Source organism: Scyliorhinus canicula, chromosome 1, assembly GCF_902713615.1.
Source record: "Scyliorhinus canicula chromosome 1, sScyCan1.1, whole genome shotgun sequence".
Lineage (NCBI taxonomy): Eukaryota > Metazoa > Chordata > Chondrichthyes > Carcharhiniformes > Scyliorhinidae > Scyliorhinus > Scyliorhinus canicula.
The window spans coordinates 216,491,795-216,514,864 of record NC_052146.1 but is presented as its reverse complement, the minus strand read 5'-3'; the positions used below and the strand labels follow the sequence as shown (position 1 = coordinate 216,514,864).

At 48.2% G+C, this 23,070-nt stretch overlaps 1 protein-coding gene across 2 annotated transcripts in view; it reads left to right on the top strand.

Annotated features, from left to right (window-relative positions):
• slc1a4 (solute carrier family 1 member 4) overlaps positions 1-22,846 on the top strand; it is a 65,576-nt gene extending 42,730 nt beyond the window's left edge. For both annotated transcript variants that reach the window (XM_038807478.1, XM_038807467.1), the window contains exons 6-8: positions 3,862-4,056; positions 17,741-17,875; positions 20,555-22,846. In XM_038807478.1, coding sequence (XP_038663406.1) covers positions 3,862-4,056; positions 17,741-17,875; positions 20,555-20,789 — 565 coding nt within the window. In that variant the 3' untranslated portion in view covers positions 20,790-22,846. The remainder of the gene's footprint in view (positions 1-3,861; positions 4,057-17,740; positions 17,876-20,554) is intronic.
• Positions 22,847-23,070: the final 224 nt, after the last annotated feature.

The following is a 23,070-nucleotide window of genomic DNA, read 5'->3' as shown; positions in this document are numbered from 1 at the left end:
GCCACGCGTTGGAGGGCTCCCACTCGGGAATAGAATTTTGGAGGTTTTAATGTCCGGTCCCAGGGGCAACGGATGCTGAAAAAGTTATAGGAGGACACAGTGAGGAGAAATGTCCAAGTTTTCAAAAAAAGCAGTCGTGAAAAAGGGGGCTAATGAATGTCCGCCAGTGAGTGCAAAAGCCGGTGCGGGAACTGTTAGGAAAGCGGAGGCTGGGTTGCCGGGGGAGGCCGCATTGCTCACAGCGGAAGGAATGACCAAGGTGATGGCTGTGGAACTTGGAAAAACAGTTCACAAAGCACATGGAAGCGATGAAGAAGGAGATGGGGTCGGTATTGAAAGTGCTGGTGGAGGAGGCGATTACCCCGGTGAGGGCGGCGGTATTGAGCGCAGCAACGGAGGTGTGGGAGCAGGGTGAGACACTGAAGGAAGTGGAAGAGACATAGTTGCAGCACAGTGATCAACTCACCTCGATGGGGAAGGAGCTGCGGAGGGTGATAGAGACCAACAAGGGTCTGCGAGCCAAAATGGAAGACCGGGAAAACAGATCCAGGCGGCAGAATCTAAGGATTGTGGGTCTGATCGAAGGGGTGGAAGACCCGGGGCCGATGGAATATTTTGCCACGATGTTGGCGGAGCTATTGGGGCAGGGGGACGATCCCTCTCGATACGAACTGGATCGGGCTCACGGTCGTGGAGGCCTATACCAAAGGCGAGTGAGCTGCCAAGAGTAGTAACTGTGTGTTTCCGTAGGTACAGTGTGAAGGAGAAGGTCCTGTGTTGGGCAAAGCAGTTGCGGGTGGTGCAGTGGGCTGGAGCTGGTATACGCGTGTACCAGGACTTTACGGTTGTGTTGGCGAGGAGGCGGGCGGCCTTCAGCCGGGTGAAGAAGGCACAGTACATCAGCAAGGTGCAGTGCAGCATAGTGTATCCAGCTAAGTTGAGGGTGACCTACAAATCCAAGTACTTTTATTTTGGCACAGCAGAAGCGGCGGAGGAAATTGCAAAGGCAGAATGACTGTGGCTGAATTGAGAAATGGGACTGAGAGTTGGTCTTGTACAGATGTAGCCTCATGTAACTTTATTTTTTCATTGCGAGTTGGTGTATGTACTAAACGAGTCGACGCTGTATATTTGGACAAGGGAAGAGTTGGGACTTTCATTTGCATTGATGGTTCTTTGGGGCTTGGGTGTGTATGCTTGGGTTGAGTGCTAAAGGGGATTTCTTTGTTTCCCTGGGACCGGGCAAGGGTGAAAGGAGACCGGGCGGGGGCTTGTGAACGGAGTGAGGTGGGGGGAGGGGGTGCGGCCATCAGAGCCTGGTAGAACAGGTTTCGGTGAGTCGAGCCGGGGTGAAAAGTGGGGGAAGGAACCGATGCTGGGGGGAGGAAGTGGAGGGGAGGAATCTGTGTGGGGTTGGGAGGGAGGTGTCTACAATTCATGGGTATCATTCACAGTACACTTTTGGGGATTGGATGGCTTTGAATATTGGCGGGGGGGGGGGGGGGGGGGGGGGGGGGGTGGACTATATATGTTAATGGTGACAATAGGCGATTCCTGGTTCCTTTTTCTTTTTTTCTTGGGAGGTTTCTTTTTATTTGATGCTTATGTTGTCATGCGGGACGTTATTTGGGGGGTTGGTGGGAGGATGGGATCGTTGTTAATAAGGGGATTGACGTTGTATTCGTTATCATTTACTGTTTGACGGTGGGGTGTAAATTTTGAAGAAAATGTGGAAAAGGAGAATAGAAATATTTTTTAAAAAATAATGGTTGCGCAAAAAGTTGTTTAATGTGCTGTACAATACCGCACTCCCGGTGGTCCAACTCCCCCAGCCACCAACCCCCACTCCCTACCTACCCCTCCCATCCCCTCCCCCCTATCCCGGTGCCCTCGTCAACGTGCTTGGCCCTTCTAGCTCTGCCTTGGTGTTTCCCCAGGATGGACATCACAGGTGGAGGCAGCAGCTATTTACTTCATCCCGTGGCGCTTGATACCTCTGGCGGGCATCCTCTGGGGGCTCTGAGGCTGGAGGGTCCGGCTCATGTGTTGGCGGCACATGCACAGCCGGTGCCACCCTGCCCTGTGTGCTGACTGTGAGAGGCAGCCTCGTCAGAGGGATGGAACTCGGGGGACTTCGCCACTCAATGGGATGCATCCAACCTGGCACTCAGTGCCCCTCCTCCCGATTGGTGCCCATGGGTCCATCACTTTGGGATGGAGATGCAGCTGGTTCGAGCCCTGGCTGCCCCTGCATCATCTGGCTTTGCCAGCCCTGATAGTCCCCCATGGTCCGCACCATGGTGTCGACGCCCTCAGCGATGCTCCTCAGTGACTGGGACAAGGGGGGTAGGGGGGGAAGGGGGAGGGAGGGCTGGGAGCCACTTGGAGAGTTGGGGAGTAGATGCTCCATTAAGCGAGAGGGTGCAGGCGTGGTTGAGGAGCATTGGTGTCTACCGGGCAGCAGGGTAGCATAGTGGTTAGCACAATTTCTTCAAGCTCCAGGGTCCCAGGTTCGATTCCCGGCTTGGGTCACTGTCTGTGCAGAGTCTGCACGTTCTCCCCGTGTGTGCGTGGGTTTCCTCCGGGTGCTCTGGTTTCTTCCCACAGTCCAAAGATGTACGGGTTAGGTGGATTGGCCATGCTAAATTGCCCTTAGTGTCCAAAATTGCCCTTAGTGTTGGGTGGGGTTACTGGGTTATGGGGATAGGGTTGGGGCGTGGGCTTGGGTAGGGTGCTCTTTCCAAGAGCCGGTGCAGACTCGATGGGCCGAATGGCCTCATTCTGCAAATTCTATGATACTCACACGTGCTGCCCGGTGTAGGTCGTTGACCTTCCTGCACTGGAGGCCAGTCCTCTTGGTCATACTGTTGGAACTAACGGGTACACCCACCTCATCCCAGGCAGCAATGGCTGCCTTCTGGCTGACCCTCCTGGACACTCGGGAGAACGTGACATCCCTCCTGGTCTCCACCGCGTCCAGGAGCCTCCCCAGATCAGTGTCCCCAAACCTTGGGGCTGGTCTCCTCGGCACCATTTCTGCAAGCTGGCTGGGGTTGGCTGAGCAAGTGCAGTTTAAGTGCTGCTTGAACTTGTTAGCGGGGCGCTGGCGAGGGCTGTCCCAGCGAATCAAAGTGAGGCATTATTTGCAGCGAGAAGCCGGTGAGGCCTTGTTAAGTGGATCAATTAATGTTGAATTGTGTTACGGGTTTTGCTGGGCCAAGCACCGGGAAGCTCACGACAATTCCGGCTCACTAACACATATTTTTCTGAAGAATCGCACCCGCTGTCTTTTCCAGGAAGAGCAGCAATCAGAGGCCTTGAATTAACCCTTTAAGAGTCAGTGTCTTTTAAAAATACAAATTCTTCCAGAAGTTCTTAGTCCTTAGAAGATTAACAGTTTTCAGTGATTAACGTGATCACACATGAATAATAACCTCACTTCCTCAATGATTTAGTCTGTAAATGCATTGCCATACAATCGAGCTGGCTCACTATTGAATTTAGCTCTGTCTGGTCATAGTTTAGGGGCAAAGTCTGCTTTCTATAATAAGCCTCTGAACTCCGTGTCTATGGAGGCAAAGAGCGGGAGAAGACTCCCTTTCTCGGCTCCTTATAACCTACCTCTTTAACCACGTTTTTCCCAAAAGTGTGGCTAACTGTTGTGTTTTTGTTTGATAAATCCTCCTGTGAAGAAACTTATAATGTTTTATTATAGTAAAGGGGCTACATAAATGCAAGTTGGTTTGCAGGGAGGGAATTCCAGAGCATCAGACACAGGCACAAAGAGGAGTCTAATCTTGTGGTTGCCGTGTTACTTATGGAAGCGGTATATTAACTCTCTCTACCAATAATGCATTGCAGCTCAGCCACGCTCCCTTCAATGATCAAGTGCGTTGAAGAAAACAATGGAATTGACAAAAGGATTTCTAGGTTTGTCCTTCCCATTGGAGCTACTGTCAACATGGATGGAGCTGCCATATTTCAGAGTGTTGCCGCTGTCTTTATTGCACACTTGAATGGTGTTACCTTGTCTGCAGGACAGATCTTTACTATTATGTGAGTATCGTGTTCTCATTTCATCCTTTTGTCTGTAAAGGACTGACGTTGAGGCCCATTACTGTCAGAAATCTCTTATTCTACGCTGCTTTCACCCATCTCATCACTTTCCCTTAACTTCATCGGCAGGTAGACAATTATTGTTCGGCCACTGTGAATTTTTCCAGGTCCACCTCAAGCCCTGATATCATAGAGTTTACAGTGGAGAAGGAGGCCATTAGGCCCATCAAGTCTGCATCGGCCCTTAGAAAGAGCACCCTAGTTTTTTTTAATATAAATTTAGATTACCCAATTATTTTTTCCAATTAAGGGGCAATTTAGCGTGGCCAATCCACCTACTCTGCACATTTTTGGGCTGTGGGGGTGAAACCCACGCAGACACGGGGAGAATGTGCAAACTCCACACAGACAGTGACCCAGAGCCGGGATCGAACCTGGGACCTCAGCGCCGTGAGGCGGTTGTGCTAACCACTAGGCCACCGTGCTGCTCCCAGAGCACCCTAGTTAAATAAAAAATAAAAATAATAATCACTTATTGTCACAAGTAGGCCTCAATGAAGTTACTGTGAAAAGCCCCTAGTCATCACATTCCGGCGCTTGTTCGGGGAGGCTGGTATGGGAATTGAACCCACGCTGCTGCCTTGTTCTGCTTTACAAGCCAGCTGTTTAGACCAGTGTGCTAAAGCAGCCCCTTAAGCCCATACCTCCACCCTATCCCCCGAACCCAGTAACCCCACCTAACCTTTTTGGACATAAAGGGCAATTCACCTATCCTGCACAACTTTGGACTGTGGGAGGAAACTGGAGATTACCAATTTGTCATTTTAGGCAATTGACGTCATAGAATTCTAGAATGACACCATGTAGAAAGTGACCATTCAGCTCATCATCTGTGCCGGCTCTTAGAAAGAGCTATTCAATTAATCCCACTCCTCCCTGCTCTTGGCCTATAGCCCTTTAAATATTCCCTTCAAATATTTAGCCAATTCCCTTTAGAAAGTTATTACGTATTGGCTCTGCTTCCGCCGCCCTTTCAGGCAGCGCCTTCTGGATCACAACAACTCGCTGCATTTAAGGAAAATTCTCGTCATCTCTCCCTCTGGTTTTTGGTTAATGACTCTAAATGACAACCTGTATTCATTGGTAATTTATTTGAATTTGCTGAAACCCTTCTCATTTGGATTCTCACAAACATGAAGAGGGAGAGAGAGAGAGAGAGAGAGATGATAATTAACTCATTGCTCCAGTTTGCATTCTGACCAGTCACAGAGGTGGAAGAACAATGTGTTAATTCACCATACTCCCCAGTTTCAGTAATAATTCAATTCAAAACAGGAAAAAAAAAAATTTCAACTAATGGTCACAACAAATCTGCTCTGAATGTATAGTTATTGCTGCTGCCTGTATCTTAACTCACACTAAAACCCATTTGCCCATCAACCTGTGCTCGCTGACCTACATTAGCTCCCAGTCTGGCACAAGACATTGATTTTAAACATTCCATTGTGTCTTCAAACACCACCATGGCCTCATCCCTCCCTATCTCTGTAATCTTCTCCAACCCTACAATCCTGTCAAGATATCTGGACTCCTCTAATCCTGACCACTGTACATCCCTGATTTTAATCCATCCGGCATTGATGCAGTGCCTTCAGCCGACTGGGTCCCAAGCTCTCGAATTCCATCCCTACATCTCTCCACCTGCCTACCTCTCTCGTCATCTTTAAGATGTTCCTCAAAGCTAATCTCTTTGATTGAGCTGTCCTCAAATTTTGGTAAACGCTCAATTGAGGAAAGATGCTATATAAATGCAGATTGTTGTTGTAGGTTCTCCGTCTCTGTGTAACCATGGAGAGGTGCTGGATGGCGGAACCGTCTCCTGGGTGGGCTTGTGAAAAGGACAGGACCAGGGCTGCCCAGGAGCTGGCCTGCTAAGGTGTGATTGTTGGAGAACATAGAACATTACAGTGCAGTACAGGCCCTTCGACCCTCGATGTTGCGCCGACCTGTGAAACCACTCTAAAGCCCATCTACGTTATTCCCTTAACATCCATATGTTTATCCAATGACCATCTAAATGCCCTTAATGTTGGCGAGTCCACTACTGTTGCAGGCAGGGCATTCCACGCCCTTACTACTCTCTGAGTAAAGAACCTACCTCTGACATCTGTCCTGTATCTATCTCCCCTCAATTTAAAGCTATGTCCCTATGTCCCCTCGTGCTAGACATCTCCATCCGAGGAAAAAGGCTCTCACTGTCCACCCTATCTAATCCTCTGATCATCTTGCATGCCTCAATTAAGTCACCTCTTAACCTTCTTCTCTCTAACGAAAACAGCCTCACGGCCCGACGATCAGTGGGCACCGATCGCGGGCCAGACCCCTCCTGAGCACCCCCCTGGTGCTTGATCCTCCCTCCCCCCCCAGGCTGTTCACGCCAGCAGCGACCAGGTGTGGTTGGCGCCGGCGTGAACCGGTCGGATTAGGCAGGCCGCTCGGCCCATCCGTTAGAAACGGCGAGCGGCGATTCTCCGAGCGGCCTGTCGTAAAACGCGACACGCCGTTTTCGGGGGGGGGGGGGGGGTGGGAGAATCGCGTGCGGGTGCAGGGCGGTGTGGCGTGAATCGCCCGGCACTCCCGCGATTCTCCCACCCGGAGTGGGGGTCGGAGAATCGTGCCCAAGATCTTCCCTCCATAACAGGCAACATCCTGGTAAATCTCCTCTGCACCCTTTCCAATGCTTCCACATCCTTCCTATAATACGGCAACCTGAATTGCACGCAATACTCCAAATGAGGCCGGACCAGAGTTTTGTACAGCTGCAACATGACCTCATGGCTCCGAAACTCAATCCATCTACCAATAAAAGCTAACACACCGTACGCCTTCTTAACAACCCTCTCAACCTGGGTGGCAACTTTCAGGGATCTATGTACATGGACACCGAGATCTCTCTGCTCATCCACACTACCAAGAATCTTACCATTAGCCCAGTAGTCTGTCTTCCTGTTATTCCTTCCGAAATGAATCACCTCCCTTAAACTCCCTTTGCCACCTCTCAGCCCAGCTCTGCAGCTTATCTATGTTCCTCTGTAACTTGTAACATCCTTCCGCACTGTCCACAACTCCACCGACTTTAGTGTCATCTGCAAATTTACTCACCCATCCTTCTACGCCCTCCTCCAGGTCATTTTTTAAAATGACAAACAGCGGCGGCCCCAAAACAGATCCTTGTGGTACACCACTAGTAACTGGACACCAGTCAGAACATTTCCCATCAACCACCACCCTTTGTCTTCTATCAACTAGCCAATTTCTGATCCAAACTGCTAAATCACCCTGAATCCCATGCCTCTGTATTTTCTGCAATAGCCTACCGTGGGGAACCTTATCAAATGCTTTACTGAAATCCATATACACCACATCAACTGCTTTACCCTCGTCCACCTGTTTGGTCACCTTCTCAAAGAACTCAATAAGGTTTGTGAGGCACGACCTACCCTTCACAAAATCGTGTTGACTATCTCTAATAAAATTATTCCTTTCCAGATGATTTTACATCCTATCTCTTATAAACTTTTCCAAGACTTTGCCCACAACAGAAGTAAGGCTCACTGGTCTATAGTTACTGGGGTTGTCTCTACTCCCCTTCTTGAACAAGGGGACAACATTTGCTATCCTCCAGTCTTCTGGCACTATTCCTGTGGACAATGATGACATAAAGATCAAAACCAAAGGCTTAGCAATCTCCTCCCTAGCTTCCCAGAGAATCCTAGGATAAATCCCATCCGGCCCAGGGGACTTATCTATTTTAACACTTTCCAGAATCGCTAACACCTCCTCCTTATGAACCTCAAGCCCTTCTAGTCTAGTAGCCTGTATCTCAGTATTCTCCTTGACAACATTGTATTTTTCCTGTGTGAATACTGATGAAAAATATTCATTTAGCACCTCTTCTATCTCCTCGGACTCGACGCACAACTTCCCACTACTGTCCTTGACTGGCCCTACTCTTACCCTAGTCATTCTATTATTCCTGACATATCTATAGAAAGCTTTAGGGTTATCCTTGATCCTACCTGCCAAAGACTTCTCATGTCTCCTCCTGGCTCTTCTTAGCTCTCTCTTTAGGTCCTTCCTTGCTAACTTGTAACTCTCGAGTGCACTAACTGAACCTTCACGTCTCATCTTTACATAAGCCTCCTTCTTCCTCTTGACAAATGATTCAACTACTTTAGTAAACCACGGTTCCCTCGCTCGACCACTTCCTCCCTGCCTGACAGGTACATACTTATCAAGGACACGCAGTAGCTGTTCCTTGAACAAGCTCCGCATTTCAATTGTGCCCATCCCCTGCAGTTTCCCTCCCCATCCGATGAATCCTAAGTCTTGCTTCATCGCATCATAATTGCCTTTCCCCAAGCTATAACTCTTGCCCTGCGGTGTATACCTATCCCTTTCCATTGCTAAAGTAAATGTATTCGAATTGTGGTCACTATCACCAAAGTGCTCACCTACCTCCAAATCTAACACCTGTCCTGTCCTGGTTCATTACCCAGTACCAGATCCAATATGGCCTTGCCTCTCGTTGGCCTATCTACATACTGTGTCAGGAAACCCTCCTGCATACATTGGACAAAAATGGACCCATCTAAAGTACTCGAACTATAGCGTTTCCAGTCAATATTTAGAAAGCAAAAGTCCTCCATAACAACTACCCTGATACTTTTGCTCCTATCGAGAATCATCTTTGCAATCCCTTCCTCTACATCTCTGGAACTTTTCGGAGGCCTATAGAAAACTCTTAACAGGGTGACCTCTACTTTCCTGTTTCTAACCTCAGCCCATACTACCTCAGTAGACGAGTTCTCATCAAACGTCCTTTCTGCCACCGCAATACTGTCCTTGACTAACAATGCCAGCCCTCCCCATCTTTTACCACCTTCCCTGAGCTTACTGAAATGTCCATGCCTGGTGTGTTTGAGACACGGATTCAGGAGGAGGGAGGGAGGGAGGAAATTACAGGAAGGATTAGAGGAACTAACTGTCTTTCAAAGTGAAGGTTGAAATCACAAAACTGAACTGGGTTTTAAGAGTACCAAGAGATGACTCTCACTTTGATCCCAACGGTCAACATAAAATGGAGAACTAGTTTTCCATTATTGTTATATCCATTTAGATGGTTAACAAATGTCTGAGTTTCATTCACACCTTGAGGGAGAGTTTTGATCCCAAGGTTTGAGAATTGTTGTTTAATAATATTTTAGAGGAGCAATCATACCTTGGGGTCTACTCAAAGCTTCATAGCAGCTGAGCTTTTTGGCAGTTGTGGAGATAAATGTACCTGAGTAATAACTGTGAAAAATAAAACTCCACTCTGTTGTTCTCAAGTCAAACGCTCACATTTTTGTGTTCTTGCTTTTCTGCCCCTGGTTTTCTTCAATAGAAAAGGAATCAAAGCAAGTTCTAAGTAAATCAAGTTGAGATAGTGTTGAATGGCATTTGAGTGAAACAGTTACAAAAAGGCGGAGAGTAGGAGAGCATTGCAATGGTCGGGACTGGATGAGGGTTTAAACAGCAGATAGGCTGTCATGGTTAGAGGTGGCTGATGTCACAAAGTTGGAAATAGACAGTCTTTTGTGATGGCCAATGGGGTAGGCTGTGTGTATCAGGGCAAGGGGGAGAATCTCTATGTGGAGTACTCTGACATGGATTTGAGGAGAACAATTTGAAGTAATCGTGTCTCATTTGTCTGAAAGCTAACTGTATTTATTTGGTCTCTGTCTCCACTTGTGAGGTCTCCACTTTTTTTTAAGTTTGGTCATTAATCAAAACCAGGAGTGTTTGTTAACTTGACAAACCTCTCATCTGAATAATCAGGTTGATTCAAACTAGCTTCAATTCAACAGTTCACAGACAACAAGATAGCATCAATCTCAACGTTTCAGGCACTGCACCTCTTTAAACAAAATAAATTCCTACTTTACCAGAACTTGCTGATTGGGGAGTTTGAGCTACTAGTCTGTGTTTGCAGTGAGGTGAAGCACTTAGGTTTTGTCAATCTCTGGGTGCAGTCCGCCCATCATCGCAACATCCTAGAGTTTCAGGACATTTGGATTATTTGAATTTTGCTGTTACTCACAAACCCTGTTTGTGAAACTATCCCTCTTTGTCCTTCATCTTTCTGCAGCCTTTGACACAGTGACCATGACATCCTTCTCCATCACCTGTTGGGGAAAGCTCGCACTTGGTTCCATTATCTACTCAGTCATAGCTAGAGAATGGCAATGCATTCTCTTCCTGCTCCCACACCGTTACGTCCAGAATGCCCCAGGGACCTATGCTGCTCCCTCCTATTGCTCATCTACATGCTGCTCATTTGTGACATTATCCACAATGCACAGTGCACACTGTTGCTAAGTTATCAGACTGCTTATCCACCATCCAGTACTGGATGAACAGAAAGGTTCTGCAATTAAATATTGCAAAGCCTAAAACCATTGTTTTCAGTCACAAACCCCGGGCGTTTTGTGACTGAAATGCCACAATTCTCCACAACCACGATGGGTACATGCTCCCGCACCTCCCGTTATTTTCCCACCCCCCCCAAAATGGCGTGTCCGGTTTTGTGACACGCCGCTCGGAGAAACGCGGGCCGCCGTTTTTCACGACGGCCCACGATTCTCCGGCCCGGATGGGCCGAGCGGCCTGCCGTTCCCGACCTGTTCACGACGACGGCAACTACACCTGGTCGCTGCCGTCGTGAACATGGCGCGCCAGGTAAGTGTGGGTCCTAGGGGGGGCGGAGCGGGGATCAAGCACCACGACCGTGCTCGGGAGGGGACAGGCCCGCGATCGGTTCCCACCGATCGTCGGGCCGGCGTCTCAAGGGGACGCACTCTTTCCCCTCCGCCGCCCCGCAAGATCAAGCCACCACGTCTTGCGGGGCAGCTGAGGGGAAAGATGGCAACCGCACATGCTCGGGTTTGAGCTGTCCAACCCGCGCATGCGTGGCTGACGTCATTAGGTGCCGCCGCGGCATCATTCTTGGCGCGCCGGGCCTTGAAGCCAGGGACAAGGCCCGGCGGCCGAGTTTCCCGGTACGGCTCTCCTATCCCCCCGGGTAAGGGAGAATAGGGGGCCGGGAGAGGCTTCCGACGCCGTCGTGAACCTCTCCGGGTTCCACGACGGCGTCGGGCCTTGCGGAGAATTCTGCCCCCCATTCTCTAGTCATTGACTCTATCCCTCTCCCTGGGAGCGCCCTGAGGCTGAACCACACCATTCACAGCCACCGTCTCATATTTGACCCTGAGGTCAACTTCTGTACACCTATTCACACCTTTGGTAAGACTGCCTGTTTCCATCTCTATAATATCACCCAACTCCACCCCTGTCTCAGCTTATCTGCTGCTGAAACTGTTATTCGTCCTTAGATACCTCCAAACTTGACAATTCCAATTCACTCTCAGAAGGCCTCCCCCTTCTAACCCCCATAAACGTGAGGTAATCTAAACCTCTGCTGCCTGTGTCGTAACTCGCACCTCATCGCGCCAGCGACCTGGGTTCATTTCCAGGTTTGGGTGACTGTCTTTGTGGAGTTTGCATGTTCTCCCCGTGTGCAGGTTAGATCGATGGGCCATGCTAAATTGTCCCTTAATGTCCAAAGATGTGGGGCGCGATTCTCCGCCCCCCATGCCGGGATGGAGAATAGCTGGAGGGCCTCCCGCCATTTTTCACGCCCTCCCGCTATTCTCCCCACCCGCACACCCGACCCATGCCACGAATCGCCGCTCGCCGTTTTTTACGGCGAGCGGCGATTCTCCGAGGCCGATGGGCCGAGCGGCCGGGCCTTGATTTGATTTTAAAATTCTCAACTTTGTGGTCAAATCCTTCCATAGGGGGGGAATGCCGGGGGTGATGGAACTGTTAGCGGAATTTGGGGGCTTCTCGGGCTATAAGCTGAACTTAGGAAAGAGCGAGGTATTTGTAGTGCACCCGGGAGATCAGGAGGAGGGAATTGGGAGGCTCCCCTTCAGGAGGGCAGTGAAGAGTTTCAGGTACCTGGGGGTGCAGGTGGCCAGGAGTTGGGGGGCTCTTCGTAAGCTTAACTTCACCAGACTAGTGGAACAGATGGAGGAGGAATTTAAAAGGTGGGACATGGTGCCGCTATCGCTGGCGGGCAGAGTGCAATCCGTCAAAATGACGGTTCTCCCGAGGTTCTTGTTCCTCTTCCAGTGCTTGCCCATCTTTATCCCTAGGGCCTTTTTTAAAAGGGTGACCAGCAGCATCATGGGATTTGTTTGGGCGCATGGCACCCCGAGGGTGAAGAGGGTCTTCTTGGAGCGGAGTAGGGATGGGGGGGGCTGGCGTTGCCCAACCTCTCGGGGTATTACTGGGCGGCCAACGTGTCGATGGTGCGTAAGTGGGTGATGGAGGGGGAGGGGGCAGCATGGAAACGGATGGAGAGAGCGTCCTGTGGGGATACAAGCCTGGGGGCCCTGGTAACGGCGCCGTGGCCGCTCCCTCCCACGAGGTATACCACGAGTCCGGTGGTGGCGGCTACCCTCAAGATTTGGGGGCAGTGGAGGCGACATAGGGGAGAAGTGGGGGGCTCGATGGAGGCTCCGTTAAGGGGGAACCATAGGTTCGTCCCGGGGAACATGGATGGGGGATTTCGGGGATGGTATAGAGCGGGCATTAGACAGCTGAAGGACCTGTTTATCGACGGAAGGTTTGCGAGCCTGGGGGAGTTGGAAGAGAAATTTGGGCTCCCGCCGGGAAACATGTTTAGATATCTGCAGGTAAAGGCATTTGCTAGACGGCAGGTGGAGGGATTCCCTGCGCTCCCCGCGAAGGGGGTGAGTGACAGGGTGCTCTCGGGGGTCTGGGTCGGGGAGGGGAAGATATCCGATATCTACAAGCTTATGCAGGAGAAGGAAGAGGCGTCAGTAGAGGAGCTGAAAACGAAGTGGGAGGGGGAACTGGGGGAACAGATCGAAGACGGGACATGGGCTGATGCCCTGGAGAGGGTAAATTCTTCCTCCTCGTGTGCGCGGCTTAGCCTCATCCAATTCAAGGTGCTGCATAGGGCCCACATGACTGGGACGAGGATGAATAGGTTCTTTGGGGGTGAAGATAAGTGTGCCAGGTGCTCGGGGAGTCCAGCGAACCATGCCCATATGTTCTGGGCATGCCCGGCATTGGAGGAGTTCTGGAAGGGGGTGGCGAGGACGGTGTCAAGGGTGGTGGGATCCAGGGTCAAGCCAGGATGGGGACTCGCGATCTTTGGGGTTGGGGTAGAGCCGGGAGTGCAGGAGGCGAAAGAGGCCGGTGTGCTGGCCTTTGCGTCCCTAGTAGCCCGGCGAAGGATTTTGCTACAGTGGAAGGACGCGAGGCCCCCAAGCGTGGAGACCTGGATCAATGACATGGCGGGCTTTATTAAGCTTGAGAAGGTTAAATTCGCCCTGAGAGGATCGGTGCAAGGGTTCTTTAAACGGTGGCAACCTTTCCTCGACTTTCTGGCTCAACGATAGGGTACTGGGACAGTAGCAGCAGCAACCCGGGGGGGCGGGGTGGGGGGGGTTGATTATGTTAGCTTATTAATTTTAATTTATGGTTAAGTTCTCTTGTTTGGGGGGGGGGTGGGGGAATGTGATACATGTGATGTTACGGTATGGGGGGAATTGTGGGTGTTATGGGGCTGTTAGTTGCATATTACTGCTTTTTGCTATACTTTTTGTTATATTTCTGCAAAAAATTCCAATAAAAAAATTTAAAAAAAAAAAAAAAAAAAATCCTTCCATGGCCTCATCCCTCCACCTGTACTCACCTCCAGCTTAAACCCTCCGGGATCTCATTTTAATCTCTCCATCATTGGTAGCTGTACCTTCAGTTACCTCTGGGCTCTAAACTCTGGAATTCCTTCTCTAAACTTCTCCACCTCAGTTAAGATGCTCCTTAAGAGCTGCCACCTATTACGGTCCTGGACCCAGTGGGGGTGAATGAGGTGTTTAAGGACTTTTATAGCAAATTATATGAGTCGGAACCCGCAGCTGGGGTGGAGAGGATGAGGCAGTTTTTGGGTCAGTTGCAGTTCCCAAGGGTGGATGAGGATCTGGTGGAAGGGCTGGGAGCCTCAATTGAAATTGAGGAAATAATTGAGGGGCTGGAGGGTATGCAGTCGGGCAAGGCCATGGGGCCGAACGGCTACCCGGTGGAATTCTATAAGAAGTTTTCAGAGATATTGAGCCCACTGCTGGTGAGGACATTTAATGAAGCAAGAGAGAAGGGAGTCCTCCCCCAACAATGTCGCAGGCCTCGATTTCATTGATCCTGAAACGGGAGAAGGATCTGGATCAATGCCGGTCATGCAGGCCAATTTCTCTCCTGAATGTGGACGCCAAACTTCTGGCTAAGATACTGGCCACAAGGATAGAGGATTGTGTCGTGGGGGTGTTAGGGGAAGACCAGGCGGGGTTTGTAAAGGGCAGGCAACTCATGGCCAATGTTCGAAGGCTTTTAAATGTTATTATCATGCCCTCAGAAGGAGGGGAGATGGAGGTGGTGGTAGCGATGGATGCAGAGAAGGCTTTTGATCGGGTGGAATGGGATTACCCGTGGGAGGTGTTGGGAAGGTTTGGGTTTGGTAAGGGCTTTATTGACTGAGTGCGGTTGCTCTATCAGGCACCAGTAGCGAGTGTGTGTACGAACCGGCTGTGGTCGGGGTATTTTAAACTACACCATGGGACGAGGCAAGGGTGCCCCCTCTCCCCACTACTGTCTGCTCTGGCCATAGAGCCATTGGCCACGGTGTTAAGAGCCTCTAGGAACTGGAAAGGGCTGGTTCGAAGTGGGGTGGAGCACCGGGTCTCGCTTTACGCAGATGACCTGCTCTTGTATATTTCAGACCCGTTGGAGGGGATGGGGGAAGTTATGCGGATCCACGGGGAATTTGGTCATTTTTCGGGATATAAATTGAACATGGGGAAAAGTGAGATGTTCGCGATCCAGGCAAGAGGGCAGTAGAAGAGACTAGGAGAGCTGCTGCTTAGAATGGTAGGAAGGAGATATCTGGGAATCCAGGTGGCCTGGTGATGGGAGGCACTGCACAAGTTAAACCTATCCTGGTTCGTAGAACAAATGAAAGAGGACTTTAAGAGATGGGACATGCTCCCGCTACCACTGGGGGGAAAATTACGGTCTTCCCCAGATTTCTTTCAGTGCCTCTCCATCTTCGCCCCGAGGGCCTTTTTCAAGCGGGTGAATAAGGTTATTTTGGGTTTTGTGTGGGTGAGTAAAACCCCGCGAGTGAAGAAAGTGTTGGTGGAGTGCAGTCGGGGGAAGGGTGGGTTGGTGCTGCCGAACCTTTGCAATTACTACTGGGCAGGTAATATAGCCATGATTAGGAAGTAGGTAGTGGGGAGGGGTCGGCATGGGAGTGGATGGACGCGGCGTCATGTAAAGACACCAGTTGGGGAGCATGGTAACGGCACCTTTGCCGTTCTCGCCGGCCTGATACTCCACAAGTCCGGTGGTAGTGGCGGCTCTGACGATCTGGGGGCAGTGGAGGAGATATAAGAGAGTAGAGGGAGCATCGATTTGGACCCCGATTTATTTATTTTTTATTAAAATAATTTTTATTGAAATTTTTGAAAAATGTATAACAACAGAACAACAATAATAACAATAATAAACACCCCCCGGACCCGTAACAACGCATATCACGAACCCCCCCACCCCCCCCCCCCCCCCAAACCCAATGAACAACAAAATAAATAAAAAATTAAATAAATTAACATAAACAATGCCGCCCTGAAACCCCCCCCCCCCCTTTCCCCCCCTCCCCCCCCCAGGTTGCAGCTGCTGCTGACCTAGTTCCCTATCGTTGAGCCAGAAAGTCGAGGAAAGGCTGCCACCGCCTAAAGAACCCTTGTACCGACCCCCTCAGGGCGAATTTGACCTTCTCCAGCTTAATGAATCCCGCCATGTCATTGATCCAGCTCTCCACGCTTGGGGGTCTTGGAGCCGATTTATAATAACCACAGGTTTGTACCGGGTAGGCTAGATGGCGGGTTCCAGAGATGGCAAAGGGCAGGCATTAGAAGGATGGGAGCTTCCCCAGCTTGAAAGCCTTGGAGGATAAATTTGCCAGCAGGGAACGGGTTCAGGTATTTGCAGGTGCGAGACTTCTTGAGAAGGCAGGTTCCAGCCTCCCGCTGCTGCCGCCATGGGGGATTCAGGACAGAGTAGTCTCCAGTACCTGGGTGGGAGAGGGGAACGTATCAGATATTTACCAGGAACATTTGGAATCGGAGGAAACTCCGGTGGAGAAGCTTAAGGGTAAGTGGGAGGATGAGCTAGGAGGAAGGTTAGAGGCGGGTCTATGGGCGGATGCCCTAAGCAGGGTTAATACATCCTCATCATGCGCCAGGCTTAGCCTGATACAATTCAAGGTTGTCCACCGGGCACACATGACGGTGGCTAGGATTAGCAAGTTTTCGGGGTAGAGGATAGGTGTGCGAGGTGCGCGAGAAGCCCAGCAAATCATGTCCACATGTTTTGGGCATGTCCGAAGCTTAGAGGGTTTTGGCAGGGTTTCAATAAGGCAATGTCCACGTTACTCAAAACACGGGTGGTGCTGAGTCTGGCAGTGGCGACCTTTGGAGTGTCGGAAGAGCCGCGGGTTCAGGGGGCGAAAGAGGTCTTTGCCTCCCTGGTAGCCCGGAGATGGATCTTGTTAATGCGGAGGGACTTCATGCCCCCGAGTGTAGAGACCTGGGTTAGTGACATGGCTGGGTTTCTCAGTCTCGAGAAAATAAAGTTCGCCTTAAGAGTGTCAATGGTTGGGTTCACCCGGAGGTGGCAGCCGTTCGTCGACTTTCTCGGGGAAAATTAAAATGTCAGCAGAAGCAGAATTCCAAAGGGGGGTGATTGTTGTTTTATGGTTGGGGTGTATGAAGATTGTGATGGGGGTGGAAATGGTTATTGTACCATGTTTATGTTGCTGTTATTATTATAAAAACTTGCAAATACCCTAATAAAAATTTTTTTTTTAAAAAAAGAGCTACCACCTGACCAGGCTTTTGGCCACCTGTCCAAATATTTCCTGATGGAGCTCAGTGTCAACTTTTGTTTGGTCATGCTTCTGTGGAGCATCTTGGGATATTTCCCGACATTAAAACTGCTTATATAAATGCAATTTGTGGTAGCTGTTTGGAATAATTAATGTATTAAAGAAGAAAGGTGCTAGAACTGAGAGATTAGAACTAGCAGGAAGAACTGAATAGGCTGGAGCTCTTTTGCGATCTGGGGTGAGCTGATTGAGAATTTTAGATGTGGAGAAGATGTTTCCACTTGTGGGAGAGACCAATACGAGGGGCCTGAAATATATGACGGTCAGTAATGAATCCAATCGTGAATTCAGGATTAAGGTCATTACCAAGAGTTTGGTGAGAATGTAGAAGCCGCCACCACAGGGAGTGATTGAGGTGAATAGTGTAGGGTGGCGGGTTAAACAGGGGGAGAAAGAATAGAAGGACATGCAGATAGGGGAGATGAAGAGAGGTAGGTATGTGGAGCATATATCCCAGTCTGGACAAGTTGGGCCGAATGGTCTGTTTGTGTGCTGTAACTGGATGAAAGGTGTGTGATGTTACTATTGAAGTGCTGCTTGGTGTGATTACAGAGTGACTGCAACAGCGTCCAGCATTGGAGCAGCAGGAATCCCAGCCGGAGGTGTACTCACAATAGCAATTATTCTGGAAGCTATTGGACTTCCCACCAACGACCTCTCCCTCATACTAGCAGTTGACTGGATTGTGTAAGTGCTTTCGATCTCACTACAGTCCAAATATTCACCTTTTTTAAAAAAGAAAATATAATTTATTTAATGTTTAAATATTGAATTGTTCATTTGCCTGTGTTTGTGACTTTTGCTTTGCATTTATTAACCTGTGCCACTTAGAATGACTGGAAACTAGGGATAAGCTAATATTCTGGAAATACTGAAAGGCCTTCAAGGAAATTGAACTCGAGAGCTAACTTGATAAAAGTGTTCATCTCTGTTTAATTAATGGCGATTTAAAAGCAAAATGTAAATTATGTCACAGTCCCAGATGGCCATGGGCTGCTTTCCCCTTTGAGGGACAGAGATGGCTGGTGGTGGTTTAACCTGTGGATCATCACACCTCAGGCGAGGGGCAAGATTGAGAAGGCGGGGCTTCATGAATAACCTCAGCCGGTACAGGAATTGAACCCGCGTTGTTGGCGTTGCTGCTCACCACAAACCAGCCATCCAGTCAACTGAGTTAAATCAATTTAAAAGCAGTGAATTGAATGGCTGGGCCTCATTTTAATCCATTAAGCGAAATCTCCCCCCCCCCCCCCCCCCCCCACCCCACCCACCACCCTCTCCAGGCCTACAATCCTCTGGGATATTGGCATTCTTCTAATTCAGCCTCATTGTGAACTCCAAATTATAATTGCTCCACCATTGGTGGCCCTGCCTTCAGCTGCCTTCGGTCCCAAGCTCTGGAATAACCCCCCTACTCCTCTGTACATGGCTTTGTCACTTAGTTGCAGGCAGCTCACCATCATCTGCTCAAGGGCAATTATGGATGGGCAATAAATGCTAGTCTTGTCAGCGGTCCACGTCCCACATCTCTCTCCTTCCTTAAGACATCCCTCAAAACGTACCCTCCTGACCAAACCTTTGACCATCAGATTTTGACCATTAGATTTTGCTTTAGATATTCTTGTGAAGCTATAGAAATACAAGGTGATGATGATGTTGGTCTGGAAGCATCTCATCCAGGGAGGAGAGAGTTATGAATAGGGCAATGTTGTATTTCATCGTAGCTCTGCTTTTACAATGCAATTGCTCTTTCCTGCTCACAAAACATTGATCAAATGTAGGAGCTGAACTTTGCCAATAGTGAGTATTAATGAGAATACTTCTGGCCAGACGTTTATTACAGAGACAGGAATATTGGAGTTATGGCAAAAAATAGTTTCATGGTCAGTCCACAGTCGGAGTCTGTGAGTAGTTCTGGGCACCTTCAGGAGGATACATTGACCTTGGAGGGTGTGCAGTGAAGGACACCTGCGGATTAAATTATCAGAAGATATTATTCACAAACTAGGATTCTATTCCCTAGAATTTAGAAGGTTCAGGGGTGATTTGATTGAAGTTTTCAAGGTATTAAGGTAAAGAGATTGGGTGGATAGAGAGAAACTATTTCACTGGTAGGGGAGTGTGGGGCGAGGGGGCAGAGTCTGCAAGGTTAGAGGCAGACATTTCAGGAGTGAAATGAGGAAACACGTTTACACACAAAGATGGTCAAAGTTTGGAATTCTCTTCTCCAAATGGTGATTGTCACCAGATTGATTGTGAATTTAAAATCTGAAATGGATAGATTTTTGTTAACCAAAGGTATTAAGGGGTGGGGGGGACATTTCAGAAGGTTGTGGGGGAGGTGTTGGCAGGGGTAAAAGGGGGTAAGAAAGTGATTGTTTGGTGTCCATGTATGCTGCTTCAGGATCGGGGTCTTCAATCGGTTCAGAGGACGGTAGTTCTGAAAGTGTTAACACAACTGAGTGACCTGCCTTAAAACCTCAGCAATGTTATCAAGGGAAATGAAAGCATGACTAGATTCTCAGGTAATGTTGGAATCTTGACTTGGCTCTTAGGAAGATTTCTTGTTTGATCTTTGTGGATTTCAGCTGGGCAAATACTTTATATTTTAAATATATATTTTTTATTATTTGTTTTTAAATTTAGAGTTCCCAATTCTTTTTTTCCAATTAAGGGGCAATTTAACACGGCCAATTGACCTACCCTGCACATCTTTGTGTTATGGGGGTGAGACCCACGCAGACACGGGAAGATTGTGCAAACTCCACACGGACAGTGACTCAGGGCCGGGGTCCAAGCCGGGTCCTCGGCGCCGTCAGACCATTAACCACTGCGCCACCATGCTGCCCGTTAATGTTTTAAATAACAGTGTTTTCAATCCGGATTTGTCTGCGAGTAATACACGCCTATGTAGAACTGACTTATACAACAGAGGGAACTCCCGGTTGGACTCCAGTTTCTGCTGGTCTGGAAGATTCAATCAGGGTAATTTTAGGGACAATGTAAGTGTTGACATCGCCCCGAAATGCCATGATGCAATTGATTGTCAGAACAGGCTGGAGGGGCTGAATGGCCTGTTCCTGTTCCGCAGCAATGTTTCGTTTTCCTCTTTCTGATTCTATGCACTGGCTCCAGTTGGAAAGTTTTATGGGCGTTTGCTTTGGGTAATGCCATAGTCAAGCTATGTTCTGATGCCTCTTTCAAAGAAAAGTCTGTTGGGCAACATTTGCTCACCTGAGTTCCCACAGAGACACTTGGTAAGCTATCAGAGGGTCAGTCCCCACTGCCGGGAGGGGGTGAGGTATCTGGAGGGCTGGGCAAAAGTCTCCCATCATATTCTGAATGATTGCTCTGGTTGTGATTCAGGGACCGGACCTGTACAGTGGTTAATGTCGAAGGGGACGCCTTCGGGGCAGCCATCCTTCACTATACCAGCTTGAAGGAATCAGAGACGGTGAAAACGGAACTAACAGACGTGAAAGTTGAGGCTGTGGCTAATCCTAGTTCAGAGGAAGAAACATCTCCACTAGTCACCTACAGCCTGCAGCTCTCACCTCCTGCCAACACCATCAACTCAGAACCAAAAGAATCTATACTGTGAACATCAAAATATCTGAGACAAGCAACTGCTACCTGTGTCAGAAACCCGTTCCACCCTGGTACAATGGGGAAAATAACCCCCTGTGATTTTGATTGCTGATTATTTAATGTGCTGATTTGTTCAATGGACACTAGTGTTGGTATCACTGCCTTAGTCATCTTCATTCTGATCATTCCATAATAGTTCAAATAAAATTCACACATAACAATGAAGAAACATCCCCATTGAAGATTCTCATGAGTAGTGCACCATGGAATTAAAGAGTAACTGGCTAGGACTTCAGTCAGTCAGTGATGTTTCAGCAAAGTTTAAAAACTTCAATTATCTTTAATATTTCTATTTTTCCCTATTTAACAATAATGTCTATAAACGTTGCTGCAATGTGCCTCTTTCTCCTTGTTAACAGAAAAAACAGGAGGCTTTGTATATTCTTGTGTCAATCATTAGTCTTTCACACTGGGAAAGTATTTCAATGCCAAATGCAGTATCCTCTATATCTTCACATGGTGGTGTGACTGAGTCAATGCCAAAAGATTTTTCAGATAAAAGTGCATTTCAGATACTTGAGATGTTGCTTTAACCTGTTTAATAAGACTGTGCCTTAAAGTGTTCTCTCTCCTTTCCTTTGACACCTCTTCAAACTCATCCTGAATTAACTGTCTTTATTTTGACCCAGGGGTTCACGAGAAATGTAAATGAGACATTCCCACAACTGAAAGACAATGCACCAACAAAATGGGAAATGGTTAACTAAGCAAAGAGCTTTGCTTCCCTATGTACTACTTTAATATGCAGCAGTGTAGAGTTGCTGCTACATGCTTCTGGTATCCCCTGGTAGCAAATTGTACGGGATAGGATTTCCCTACTGGGTCTGCCTTTGTATCTGAGGCTGTAGAAGCTAAGAGATTGGTGGAACTGGCTTTCTGAGGGTGTGTTAAACAATCAAATGCTAGAAGATCTGCATGTAAAGAAGGTAAGAAGGCAAAGGCTTCCAAGGGATTTAATTGTGTTTTTATATAAACTATTCTGGCCTGAATTAGTGAGTGTACCTCATTCAAATGTGTTCCCCCAAATCTTTAAAAAAAACGTTTTCCTTTGTAAAACGCCCTTGTGAAGATTAATTAGAACACAAAGAAGGGACACTAAAATATTCAGCAATGTGCCCACCATGATAGTTTTCAAAACTGTTTTTCAGTCTCAAAGTGGAGACTGCATTTGGGAAGCTTTTCAATAATCGAAAGTCACAATTGTTAGTTTCACTAACTTTCACCACCTTTGTGCTCATCTCCGGAGTAGACTTTTGTCTCGCAAGACATTTTCCCAACAGTTTACTGTGAGAAAGCTACATATAAATAGCTCCAATCCAGGTATGTGTCCATCGTCACGTTTCACTGTGAGCCAAGCCCACTGTATCTAGGACTGACATCAATTTTTCAAAATCGATAGTGCCTTTGGGATCGAGAAATATTTATCATACATGTTTCTTGCTAAAAAACTTTATACTCCATCTGGAACAATAAAATCTGGCTAATTCTCATCTTTCCCTACCAGAGCACGACTCAACACAGCACGAGATAGGGAATGGGAATGTAGTGGTTATGGTATTGGGTTAGTAATCCAGAGGATGGACTAATATTCCAGGGACATGAGTTCAATTTCCACCAATGAAGAGTGCAGGAGAGCATGTCAGGAGCAACGCCAGCATATCTGCAAATTAGGTAAAAGAAAATTACTGCAGATGCTGGAATCTGAAACTAAAAGAGAAAATGCTGGAAAATCTCAGCATGTTTGGCAGCATCTGTAGGGAGAGGAAAGAGCTAACCTTTTGAGTCCAGATGATCCTTTGTCAAAGCTAAAAGACAGAGAAAGTGGAAAATATTTATACTGTGGAGTGAGAGAATGAAAGATGAGTCATAGCCACAGAAACAAAGGCAACAGGGTGCTGACAGCCACAGAAACCAAGGGAAAGAGAGCTAATGGCAGTCGCCAGACAGAACAAAAGGTGTGAAAGGCCAAACAGCAGAACTAAACTAACTAAACTGTGACAGATGTAGATGTGGGGGGAGGGGAAGGGGGAAGCAAAGGGGAGAAAAGTTAAGGAAAGGGGGTTAAGATGGGGGGGGGGGGGTTAAATATATATAAAGAAAGACGAGAAAAAAAGAAATGGTAAAAGACAGTTAAAATGAAATGGGATGAAAACAAAGGAGTCGAGATGGGGTAGAGCTAATCATCTGAAGTTGTTGAATTTGATGTTGAGATGGAAGGCGTGCCTAACCGGAAG